The 13,956-nt window shown below is 32.2% G+C and overlaps 1 protein-coding gene across 1 annotated transcript; it reads right to left on the reverse strand.

Annotated features, from left to right (window-relative positions):
- Window positions 1-3,433: 3,433 nt before the first annotated feature.
- On the reverse strand, window positions 3,434-13,947 carry SEPN1 (selenoprotein N, 1). The gene is made up of 9 exons (NM_001199879.1): window positions 13,524-13,947; window positions 12,331-12,453; window positions 10,186-10,520; window positions 9,689-9,840; window positions 7,633-7,895; window positions 6,276-6,381; window positions 5,023-5,194; window positions 4,145-4,252; window positions 3,434-3,726 (listed from the first exon to the last, which is right to left on the reverse strand). The coding sequence occupies exons 1-9, from the start codon at window positions 13,812-13,814 to the stop codon at window positions 3,645-3,647; spliced, it is 1,632 nt and encodes a 543-aa protein (NP_001186808.1). The 5' UTR covers window positions 13,815-13,947; the 3' UTR covers window positions 3,434-3,644.
- Between the last annotated feature and the right edge of the window lie 9 nt (window positions 13,948-13,956).

Raw genomic sequence — 13,956 nt, forward strand, 5'->3', positions numbered from 1 at the left:
CGTTGCGGATAACGCCTATTGATATTTATACGTCACGTTGCGGATAACGCCCATTGATATTTATACGTCACGTTGCGGACAGAGGAATAGTAACCAGACATATGAAATGTTGTTTATAGAGAGTGATACTGTGAATAAAAAGGAAAGAAGCAAAATTACCGACACATTACGAAAATGAGAGAGAATTATTGGTGGTATCTAGGTCATTTCTAATGGAAGAGCTGTAAGTAAATCATAATCTATCAGCTAAACATCAAGGTGTAGGAAGTACCAGTCCCAGAATGAAAGCTAAATATTATTTGTGATATGATATCTCAAGATGTACGCCATTTTGTTGACATGTGCATCACTTTTAGAATTGAATAAACGAACAAAAGAGAATGCCAGATACAATCATGTTCTCCATCATGCAGGGGCTCCCATAGAACGCAATTATGAGAATGTTCTAGGACCAAATTGCAAGAGAAATCAGGAGCCAGAGATTATTATGGATCATATCTAGGTGAATTGGGAAGTTTGGTGACTTGAGAATTTGATCACGGGGAGTGATTACTCGCACGTGAATAAGTATGCAAATATGTATGCAAAACCACCAAACAATCTGCAACAATCTTGACAATGATTTGAAGGAATGATATATCAACTCCATTTTCTGACCTTTGACATCCAAATATCACCTTTTCGACTTTGTGAACTACTTTCCAGCAATGTTTCCCATGTTTTATAAGCAAGTTTCAGTCATACATAATATTTTACCTCTGATTAACATGAAAAAAAAACACAAAAAAGTTGCAGAGACAATTGGGCACGTGTTTATGTATTATTTTTATATGCAGTTAAAGAAGAAATGAGCGTACTTGTGTTGCTGGGGACGTATTTATAGACAAAAACATATAGACATTGTGAATGGTTGCTTAAACTATAAGCTATACACTATTGACTTAAAAGGTTTTAAACTGGTTGTTAAAGATGTCTTCATGGTTGCTAGGAACACAAGCACATAACCAGCATTTTGAATGATTGTTACAACTATGAGTGATATCAGCAAAGAGCATTGACAAATGTTTTTGGAACACATCCAAAATAAAGAATGTTTCATGTTTAAAGACAATCTGCACAGGCATGGGCAGGATATAGCGCCACCAATGGCAGGAACAATCTCTTCTCTTTTCTTTTAGATAAAAAACAATTTTAAGTCAGCTTTTGATGTGACATATGTGTACCAGATACAGATCAAAACATAACCAATATTTGTCTGGAGCTCAAGTCAACATGTTTTCTATTGACTCGTATGTTTTATCCAGTAAACTTTCTTCAGTGTTGTTCCACAAAACTGCAGTTTAGTGTAGTTGCTATGGAGATGATTATGGTTGGCATGTTTCCACTATGACCCATGTTGACTAAACTTATGGAAATAACTTTTGATTCAAAACAGCTTTCCATCATAAATGCCATTTCACACTGGCAACCACAATTAGTTTTAGTTAAGCCAATGTTTACTTGGTGGTTTTTGGGAAATCCTAAGTTGCCAAGAAATGTCTATGTGGTACAATATTTATGCATAATTATTGAATTTTTGAACCCTGACAATCTCCACTTTGTGCTTAGCAACTCGGTTATCCATATTTGTTACATATCCGTATCTATAATAATTTTATTTTAATTTAAAAACCCCTCCCACAAACTGAGACACATTTGTCTTGCACTTTAGGAATTGTGATATCATTTTATTTATAAATAAGATATTTTTAATAAAAAGCTTAGATTAGCACTGTGTTAAAACACATTTTTGAGAAGATAATGATGTTCATTTGGTTTTGTAGTTAGAAGATACTCCATACTGCACGTGTTGAAGATCGGACACAACTCCACACCTTGGGGGTGTTTTTGAATTTTGTCGTCATGGATACACAAACACATGAAATATTTTTCAACATAAAACAATAAATAAACATCATTAAGATCACGGTAATTCGTCTCATAGAAAGTACAAAATATTACTGGTATAGGGATACATACTATAAAAAGGTAATCTCAACTACCGACGGTAATATATTTTGATGAGAAACAGTGTAGGACACCTGTTGCCCATCTGGTTATAAAAGTATCTTTTGTAATAAGATTCGTTATAAATTTCATTAATGTTAAAATGTCTTGTGCTCCACAGAAGAAGGGAGAGCTTGTTAAACTTTGAGCTTGTTAATTTTGAATATTTGCATTTTCTGTTGATGTTGAATGTTAAGGCTTACTTCAATGTGAAAATACATTTTAGCATCAAGGTTGTATTAAATGTATAACCTTTTCACCACCAGTTCCCTGTTTTCAACACAAATTCACAAAATAGTTCCACTTATAGTCTCACATTCCTTCAGAAGATTGGGACAACTATAGCCAATTTTTTTTAGTAAAAACCAAAAATTGACTCAAATTTTGTCTGTTGGCTCCAATATTAGGGTTTATTTCCAGAAATATTGAAGAATATAAGAAAAATTTCAGAAAAATTTATGCGAGAAAGTCTGGTGGTGAAAAGGATAAACCAGGTTGTTAGTACTGAAAATTTTAGAACATCTTGGAAGACATTACAGTAGCTTTTCTAATATAACTGAGTAGTATTGCAGCATTGCACAATTACATTGACCATTACAATGAAAAGCGTAAATTTCTGAAAATTAAAACGAGATAAATCAAAGAGCTACATTTTAATTTTCAGCCCATTCTGACTTCCACATGTGGATTTCTAAAACATTATTCAGAATATTTGAAACTATTTATGATGGCTCAAATAAACATATTCAGTGATCACAACCCACTGAAATTGAACTTGAATATGTTCATAGGTTAGATTCAGCAAGATATTGAGAGAGCTGAAAGCTTTGAACATGACTCAAGATGGCTGCCTTGAGTGATAATTGGGTGGAATTATGACCAAAACCAATAGTGATAAAATCACAAGACATAAAAGCTCAAGACTGTAATAAGTGAAATGTTACATAATAAAACTGAATTACCTGACAAAAAGTTCATAATATCATCAACAGTTTTAAGAGAAGATACCCACATCAGTATTAAACCGATTCATTAGAATTAAACCCAATTCATTAGGCAAGAACTAAAAATTTCTTCACAATTTCACGATAAAAAGTTTTCATGAAAATCTAGAATTAAAACCAGTGTTTATACTTCTATATATATTAGGTAGTTAATATTGTAAATAAGATGGAAATGCACATATTAATTTACAAAGAATGAATTTTTGCTTCTTTTCTACAAAACTTTGCAGTGAAAACAGATTACATCAACTATTTGTAATTACAAAAAAAAAAAGATACATATAATATCCAGTTAAATATTGTGCTCATAATAGAAATTTGTAATTTTCAGAGTAAAGACACAGGATTTTAAAATTCACATTCCATTCAAATTTGGTGTAAATAAATAATGTACTGCTGATTTCTACAAATGAAGTATGTACTTCTAACTTCACTATGCTTCCTGTAAGAAAAACATGGATTTTAATAGCCTGTCACTATTTCTGAAAAACAAAGATATGTTTATAACAATTAATTAAGGCAATATATTCATACAAGTTATTTGATATATATATATATTTGGTGGGAAAATAAAATAGCAACAAATTTGTCTTCTTATTCAGCAAATTTTTTAGCCTTTTCGATTCCAGTGTTCAAAAATCTTGCATAACCCGATTCAAGTGGATCATGGATAGTCCTGAAAATATAAAACATTAAAGAAAGATGCATTCATTGATATGAAATTTGTATGGAATAAAAATACACTGAAATATGAGAAAACTATTACAAACTGTATGAGATATCTTCTTTAAATTAATTAATTGTTACAGTGCATCTTTATTTAACAATAAATTATTACAATGTACCTTTAATTTAATAATGGATTGTGACTACATTTTTAATTAAACAGCAGTGATTTATGTCATGTTACACAGTAACAATAATACTAGTACAGTATTTGCTCTATTACGAGCGCATCACATCAATAGAAGTGCATAATAACTTAAAAAATCCATTGTACGCTTTATCATTTTGACCAGATGAACAACTTTGTCATATACTTTAGCATGTGCTTCTATAATCTAAGCATATACGATATGTCTAGATATACTCACTCTAACACTGTGTCTGGTGTTGATGACTGCAAATCTAGCAACTGATTAGCATTCTCATGATGCACCACAGTACCATTGGGTAAAATGACCATCATCTCCACTGGAAAACTATTTAAAAAAAAAAAAAAAGTGACGGATTTTACACAATATCAAAGAAACCCCGGTAATAAAGAGTATTACTGCCTTAGTCTATGACTTTGTGGAACATTGTAAACAGTTATAAACAAACATACAACTATTATCAGACAACTAACTACAGGCATGTCAGCAGACTGCCTGTTGCATGTTTCAATCTATTCAAGCAAACTGATAAAATATACACTAGCAGATAACAGTATGCAAATAATTAAATTAATATTCATGGTTTGTAACAAAGTGTACATGCACCAACTATTATTCAAGATTAAGGTTCTCAAGATATTTTTGGTAGAATAAATAGAATACACAGACAGAGGTCATCATAATGTCGCCAATTTCTGTTCTGCACACAGTTTGTTTGTATTTTGGTTTGTTTGTGTGTTGTTTTTTTTGTTTATTCATTCATTCATTTATTTATTGCTACCTTTTACATCAGGGGCTCACAATATTTGTATTGACCAATCACAGTATTGTATATTTGTATCTAGTTTTCCCGCTCGAATTCAGAATCCCCACGAGGGTATTTAAGCATTCATTGTAATTGTTTCAGGGCTCTTCTATGTTATGTTCACGAATAAACAACTTTTGTTCTACTCTTAAAAGTACTTGTCTTGTCTGATTGCTGGACTGCTGGTATTACAAAGAATATTACGTCCAAAAAGGAGCACTATAATGAGCTACAGATTAATATACTTTTATTTTTCAAAAGAAGTTTAAAATACAGATTATAGACTACATACCTATAATGATCCAATGCTATTGTTGCGAGCTGGACATCTAAAGCTGAACTACTATTACTTTGAATAGATTTCATTGTAACAACCAGTGACCAAGAACTGACAAAGTTCTCAGAAAGAAGTTTTATAATACCCGGACTCTGAAGGGGTCCTTCACGAAGAGTCCGGGCTGAACCTAGCAAATGAACAAGAGTATGTACCGTAAAATCTTTATTAGAAGTGGCATCTCTAATAGAAGCTGTGCCAATTCTTTTAGAACAAATGAGAACGAAACATTCACCATTCATATGTGTAGATGCTCTAATAGAAGCCGCATCCCCTCTGTTGCATTGTACAATATCAATTGAAGTCGCTGTCAATGATCATGAGTTAATATCTATACCTTGATGTACATTTTTAATTTTGATTCAGATTTGTTAACACAGAAGAGCAAGCAAAGTATTTTTATCCACTTATATTGCTCACTGAAAAGGTATGGTACTTGTACAAGCACAATTGTACAATGTAGTATTCTAGAATTTACATAAATCTAAGAACTGGCTAAATCTGGAATGACAGACTAATCAGATTAAAAATTAAAATATTGTATTGAATATTTTTTTATTTAATTTACGTTATCATGAAAATACATGTAGAAGAAATCTTCCTGTCATTGGTAATTCCTCAATTCTGAAGCATGTTTATACCTCCATGGTTGAAGTGACAAACTCAAACCACAGAAGTGAACTCCTGTGCTTATTCTGTCAACATTTTTAAGATAATTCAATTTACAATATGTTGTATGCAATCTCAAGAGCTTTCAGAATATATATACTACATTAAAATTACACATTTTAATAATGTGTAAAATTGCACGGGGCATACATAAAAAAATGTATATATATTGTTTAAAAAGGCTAAATAATGAACTTAACTTTACATAGTGTCTTAGAGTGCAAAGTATGTTGAATGGTTCACAGGTCTTAGGTTGATGTCACAAAAATATATTCAATTGTTTTAATAACAAAACTTAGAAGTAATATTCATCTCTAGATTCAACAAGTCACTTGTGTAATTTACATGTGTGATTTAGATCCCATTCAGCGTGAGTCATACTGAATTGAAATATAGACTACTGCAGTCTACAACAAACACCAAATAGGCCAATATCTACACTAAACTACTGAATTGCACAGTATTCTATACAGATACAGATACAGAAGATGAACATTGTTGTAAATACCAGTGCATGATATATCCTATATACTGACACCCACCTCAGCAAGACTGGTCATCAAGTGCTCCCCAAAGTAATATTAGATGTACAAGTTTATTTTCTATTTCAGCCACCTTCAATGCTTCCAAATACGGGAGATATGGTATCTGGAATATAGAAGAAAAAAATACATTTTGATTGCACGAAATACATACATGTACCACATATGGTGAAAAATACTGACAAATTAAAAATATTGGCCAATAAACAATTAAATTAAAGTGATGTCATCAGAATAAGGTGAACTGATATGATGAAAAAGTGGTACAAAGTTATATACTATAGTTATGAATTACAAACATATCATAAAACTCATTAAAGGGCGGTGGTCGTTGCACAGCGCGTGTTCGAATTCCATATAAAAAAAACAATGTATTGTACATGCAATGTATACGCTGCTATGTGTCCCATATCGAACAGGACGCAACGAGGCGGCCACTGTCCTTTAAAGACAATATCCAGCATTATAATACAAACAGGTCATTTAGTGCCAAGTCAGTTAGCTATATACAGTGGAATACTTTATTTTCGCTGGAATTAATTTTCACTGAAAAGGCTTTTTGGTCATTTTTTATGGAATATATTTTCACTGATTTTTGATGAGTTTAATGTGAAATATAGGGAAAAAAGTTTATTCACTGGATTTTATTTTCACGGAATCATCCCTTCAGCGAAAATAGCGAAAATAATTCCAAGCGAAAATAAAGTATTCTACAGTATACAAACATAGAGTGCCAAGTTAAACATAACTGCCCCCACCAAAATAACTTACTGAACTGACCAACACATTGTTCACAGATATTCTACATTAAAAAATATTGCAATACAGCATTATAGAGTTCATAATAGAGAAAATAATAAAATATAAAGTGAAGCAGAGCATCATGGGTATTCCCTAGTTTACTGGTTGCAAACTCAAAAAATCACCTTCCATCGACCATTCAATATAAACTTGAATTTATAACATGCAAAACACATACCTTCATTCACAATTCTGATCAAAGGTTTAGCAGTGAATGACTTTGTTTGTTTGTTCATGATATTATAATACTGGGCATTGCCTTTAACATATTTCAACACAGGAAATCCATCGTATTGCATTGCTAAAGGGCACAACAAATATGTGACCATTCATGGTGAGAAATGACCTCCAATGACATTTATAAATTCAACCAGTGAATAAAATTCAATCTAATAATTCAACCATGTAGTCAGTATATATTAGTTTTTCTTTTAACAAATAAACCACATTCTAAAGTAATTATTTATTTACTATCCAGTTTTACCACTGTATCACCAAACCACTCCTATTGGAATGCAAAAAGTCTGGAATATTTCCTGCTGGAAGGTAATCTTACCTTCTTAAAAGGATAAAGGTTTCGCTCTAATAACGTAAATGCTTTCTGTAAATCAATTTCAGAATTCCACCTTATCGGCTTTTGAGACGAGCTTGGTAAATCTATGGCCTCCTCATTTTCAAGAATGTTCACCTTCTCCCCAGAAGGCAAGACTGTCATAACTGGAACAGATTCAGCATCTGATTGCAGTTCCATTCGTGGGAGAAAACCAATATCCACTTCCATATTCTCAGTTTCAGTCGGACCATTCAGCCACTCCATATCTGAGTTTAAGACAGTGGAATAGATTTAGTTCTATACATGGCATACCTGGAAATGCAAAGGCTTTCAAACAAAACATATGGATGGATGTGTATACAGAATTATTTTTATAGTCAATCGGGTTAAAATGCACCAAAAACAAGTAATCAAAGATTGAATATTCTGCAATAAATAATACCGGTAATTTTTTTTTATTCTACTATATTAAAATCTAACGCTGAGAAAATTTCTTACAAAGTTTTTCAATTTAAATTTTAAAAGTTTTTTTTTTTTTGGAATGAGTGGAGAATGTAAGTGGAGAATGGAAAAAAAGGGTGACAAGTTGACAAATGTTTATGAATAAGTATGATTATGGACAAGAAACTAGACAAGAAATTGGTTAATGAATTCAGTTTTATGAAAAACGATAAATGTTAATCATGATTAATTACCAGTATTTGTAAAATGATTAATTGCCTTCAATTGGGAACAGTACAAAATACGGAAATAATATGAAATCTACAGTGAATGCAATTTGATAATTTGAAAAATACAACAAATTTGACAACTGAGGGTAACTTCTGTAATTAATAGTTAAAAATTATACTCTAACTTCAAGTAATATTCAAAACAGCATTTAGAGCAATCTGTAATTTATGCTATTTTCTGATTTTCGAATAAAGTGTTCTTTGCTTTAAATAACTGAATGTAATGCCTGGCATGAATAGAACAAATTTTCTTTCCAAATTTATTTTTTGAACATCAAAAAATTGTTCAACTCTGAGATAATTATGCATGCATGCAGATTTGCTGCAGCTATAACTCAAGCAGTGATGACAAAACAACTTACAATCCAACAATTCACCTGGGGATTCAACTAATGACAGAATTAATGTCGATACACCATAAAAAGAACAATTTCATCTTGAGGTTTGACTTAATTAATACAGCTTGTACATAAAATAAAATTGAATAAAAACAAACTGACAATCGAAATATCTCCGCTGTCCTACAAAAACATTGTTGGAGTCAAATATCAAAACAATAGCTTTGGTAGTGTTTAAGAAGAAGTTGATTATACTATTTTTACCAAAAATATTTGCCAAAAATAGAGAATTAAAGATATCGCCATGAATTGAAAAAAAAATCTGACAGAGGTCCAACCAAGATATCTACATACCAAGTATCAAAGCAATTGAGCTGGAAGTTTTTACCAAAAATATGATTTATCTGCCAAAAATAAAGAGTATTGTCATGTTTTCAAGAAAAAGTTGAAAATGCAATTGTTGATGAACAGATGACGGACAATCCCCTATATGAACAGCTCCGTTCTGTCATCTTTAATGACAGTGGAGCTAAATAATAACAAACACTGCTCAATCCACTGAGAATATTTACAGTAGATACAGTATATGAATACAGTAGATGAAAACACTTACACCAAGAAATATTTAGACAAAACAAAACCACTTAGTAGTGTTGTATTTTTCAGTTTTCTTGGAACATGTATATCTATACCTGGGTATTAAGTGTTTTTTGTGACTGATGATGTGTATGTAGCTTAAGAAAAGAAATGTAACGACAAATACCGGTAGTCATATTTTGCCTGTGCTTGATGGTCAATAAATGGAATTTTGATGATTATTTCAAATTTGGGATGGTTTCCTTGATTTTAAACAGTCTTAATAAATGCAAGTATGGCGAAACTGGAATAATATATTTTAGATGTAATGTGTATATCTATTTTAATTTTTTACATTATCACAGAAGATGCGACTCAAGAAAACTAAAAGGATGACAATGAAAGGCTACTTACCCACATTAAGGCCTTGATCAGTTGGAACATACATGTGAAATGAATGGATATGGGATGCATCACGTCTTATAACTATATTACCGGTAAATTGAGCTGGTGTAAACCAAAATGGGTGAATCGGTGGCTCATTCAATTGGAATTCTGCATGGATTCTGCGTAGAACAAAGAACACATATAATTGCTATGGGTTTTTTTTTTTTTTTTTAAAATTGATCTTGAGCAACAACAAAAATTGTTGCCCATTTTAAATGCCCTAAAAATGTCCATAAATGCCCAACAAAAAGTTGGTCACTGGAAGTAACAAATTTTCAAAGAATTAACACTCAAAACCTGTCTTATTGCACTTTTTGTAAGCACAAATGGCTCTGCTTGCATATACTACTAGTATTTATATTACCAAGTAATTAAAAGAAAATATAGATAAATCTTAAAATGTTTGTAATTTTGTCATTATGTCAACATAATGTACCAGTCTCTGTGTTAGAATATTCACAAACCTAAACACTATATCCACAAACTGTTCGTTCTCAGCTCTGACCAATGCAACGCTTCCTTGCGGACCAAACCTTGTATGGACGAATGGTCTGGCATGAAACATGCTCAGTAATTGATGGATTGCAATCTCTTTGTCTCTGACTCTGGGTGGGAAAAATCTGTTACTTGACAGCGTACTACTGAAGTAGTTGAGATTGGATGATACAATGGTGTAGACATCTCCAACTGATATGACATCGTCCGGTAGAAAGGCTTTGAACATAGATACACCAAATGGTTTTATCTCAATGGCCGCTCTCTTCCAATTGCGAAGTCCTGATACTGGGGAATCTTGATTCTGGGAAATAAACAAATCAAGAAAGAAAGATATAATGTTCAGAGTTATCTAAGCAGAATTTGATTTCAAAATTCTGATTTACATATGATTTGAATATTATTAAACAAACAAAGCTGAAAACTCAGGCTTCTCGTAATAAGCTAATGACTGACGAATTTAATTAATCAGGTTATTAACTGTCAAACACTTTATTATAGCTGGAATTAATTTCGCTGAATAGGCATTTTGTGTGTTTTGTATGGAATTTATTTTCACCAATTTTTGATGTAAAATATAGAAAAAAAAAGTAAATTCCCTGGATTTTATTTTCACTGATTCTTTCCTCCAGCGAAAATAGTGAAAATTACGGTAATTCCAAGCGAAAATAAAGTTTTCCACAATCAAGTAGAATGCTACTCGTGAGTTTTCTACATGTGTGCATATTTTAATGCATGTAGCAATGATAACATTTTTCGTCAAAAACTGTCCACAATTAAACATCACTTTAGTATTATTAATACATGTATGTACATTTGTATATATTATTATACATTTTAAACACAAAACTATAAAATGTGCTCTTCCGACGCGTTCAAGTTTATTGACACGTTCACGTTTATTGACGTGTTCACGTTTATGGACACGTTCACGTTAATGGACACGTTCACGTTTATGGACATGTTCACGTTTATAGACACGTCCACGTTTATGGACATGTTCACATTAATGGACATGTTCACTTTAATGGACACGTCCACGTTTATGGACATGTTCACTTTAATGGACACGTCCACATTTATGGACATGTTCACGTTTATAGACACATCCATGTTTATGGAAATGTTCACGTTTATAGACACATCCACGTTTATAGACATGTTCACGTTTATAGACACGTCCACGTTTATGGACATGTTCACATTAATGGACCTGTTCACTTTAATGGACACGTCCACGTTTATGGACATGTTCACGTTTATAGACACATCCATGTTTATGGACATGTCCACGTTTATAGACACATCCACGTTTATAGACATGTTCACGTTTATAGACACGTCCACGTTTATGGATATGTTCACTTTAATGGACACGTCCACGTTTATAGACACGTCCACGTTTATGGACATGTTCACTTTAATGAACACGTTCATGTTTATGGACATGTTCACGTTTATAGACACATCTACGTTTATGGACATGTTCACGTTTATAGACACGTCCACGTTTATAGACATGTTCACGTTTATAGACATGTCCACGTTTATAGACATGTCCACGTTTATGGACATGTTCACGTTTATAGACACGTCCACGTTTATGGACATGTTCACGTTTATAGACACGTTCACGGACATGTTCACATTTATTGACATCACATTTAAACACTTTCCTTTGTTTACAATGGATGTAAATTTTGATCAATCCCTGCGGCCAATGAGAAATTACCGGTATGTTGATTTTGTCCAAAACTAACAAAGAAATTATAGAAAGATAAATGGACGAGTGTAAAACATTGAGATATAAATGCTATTTTTTTATAAATAAATCGCTTTTGTTTATACTACAAAAACTATATTGATAATATTGTCGATATGACAAACTGTTAGATATAAAACTTATTAGGTTTCCACACACACAGTACACTGATGAGCCAATCCAATAACTACTCAAGACTACTGGCAATATTTGAATCCATCATGTAAGCATCAAATCATGGCAAATATTAGAACATCTTTAGTGTCTTTGCAAATGCATAATTGATCAGCACTTATATACTCTTGTTTCTACATATAAAAATAATCCCACCAGGAAGAGAAAAATGACTCACGGTGTAACTCCATCTATCCATATCAATGGACATACTCTCAAACTTTAATGATTCAAAATGGGATTGCAGGAATATTACTTCTCCTGCTGGATCAATTTCTTCATCATAGGTGTGACTGGAAATCTGAAAAAGAAAAATATCATATATACCGGTATATATATATATATTGACTCTTGTGCACATGATTTGTGGGCGCCAAATTGAAATTTTTAATTGTTTTTCATATTGCATTTAGAAAATTGTAATATTCAACTTCTCTACCAGGAAAATAATAAGCTGAGTAAAATTCTGGATCCGTCCTTGTATTTATGTTAAAAGTGGAGCCTTGCAAATTCCCAGCAAAACAGGTAGGTACGAGTACAATCTGCTTGTACTTGCCAATTTTCAATCTGTTTCAAAATTAAATAAAATGTCCATTTGAATAATAGAAAATTTATTCAAGGGGGACTTAAATTACAATCTCAGAGATGACAACTGAGCTTTGTTATCGAGGAAACTCAGTTATCAAAATTAATTTTTTACATTTTGTTAAATTAAACACCAGGGGATTAATTAAACCAGTTGTATTTTATACTGTAAAATACATGTACTTTCATTTCAGGGATGATTTAGTGAAAATAAAATACTACAAATATACCTTTTTTTCTATATTTTGCATTGACTGCATCAAAAATGAGTGAAAATAAACTCATAAAAAAGTATTTTATTGTAGTTTGAAAATAGTACTTAATTGAACAGCTTGAGCTTTTTTTTTAAATTATATATATATATTTTTTATGACCATCATGATTCATATTATTTATTTATAGACATTGTTTAATACCATGGATTTATATGAAAATAAATATGCCAGTTATTAATAATCCATGGAGATATCGACAGATGAAAACAAGCGGTTATGTGAGCACAACATATATCTTTTTAAATGCATCGATGTGATAAAAAGGCAAAAATATCAAATGAGGAGAGGCAGAAAGGGGAGTTTTATTATTTTGTTATGAGCATAATTAAAATGTATAAATCGAATACTAAATTATACAAGTAATAAACATTCTCCAAACACATCTATGTACGATAATTAATCATCAGAAATATTAGTGTTCCTGAGTCTGAATTTGTCAACATTTTTTTTTTTTTTTACTATTTTGTGAATTTCAAGGATTTGTTTATTTGATTGAGTTGAGTACACTTACTTCCGGTCCAACAAGTCTATCTATCAACGGCTCAAACTCAGAAAGGCTTAGGTAGCCGTCGCCATTTCGATCAAACGAATCGAACAACGCCACACCTTCCGGTCCAACATCGCGCTTCAACATTTCCTCTCTCCATTCCCATTGCTCGATCTTCATCCGACTCAGTAATCCACAGTAGATTGCTACGAAAGCAACCATGATGGATATTAGGAAAGTCAAGGACAGACGCTTGAAACTGCACGAAGACAGGCGCCCAGACCTCTCGTCCTTTCTTTCAGGATGTGTTGCCATGATCGCAGCGCCCAGGCGATGACAAATTTTACATTACAGTCATACCGTCATAAATAGTAGGTAAAGTAAATATAAACGTTCCGAGTGCCAACACAATCAGGAAAAAAAGTTGTAAAACTCCTATTGACCCCCGTCACTCAAA

This window comes from Saccoglossus kowalevskii, chromosome 2 (genome assembly GCF_978046115.1).
Source record: "Saccoglossus kowalevskii chromosome 2, keSacKowa6.1, whole genome shotgun sequence".
Lineage (NCBI taxonomy): Eukaryota > Metazoa > Hemichordata > Enteropneusta > Harrimaniidae > Saccoglossus > Saccoglossus kowalevskii.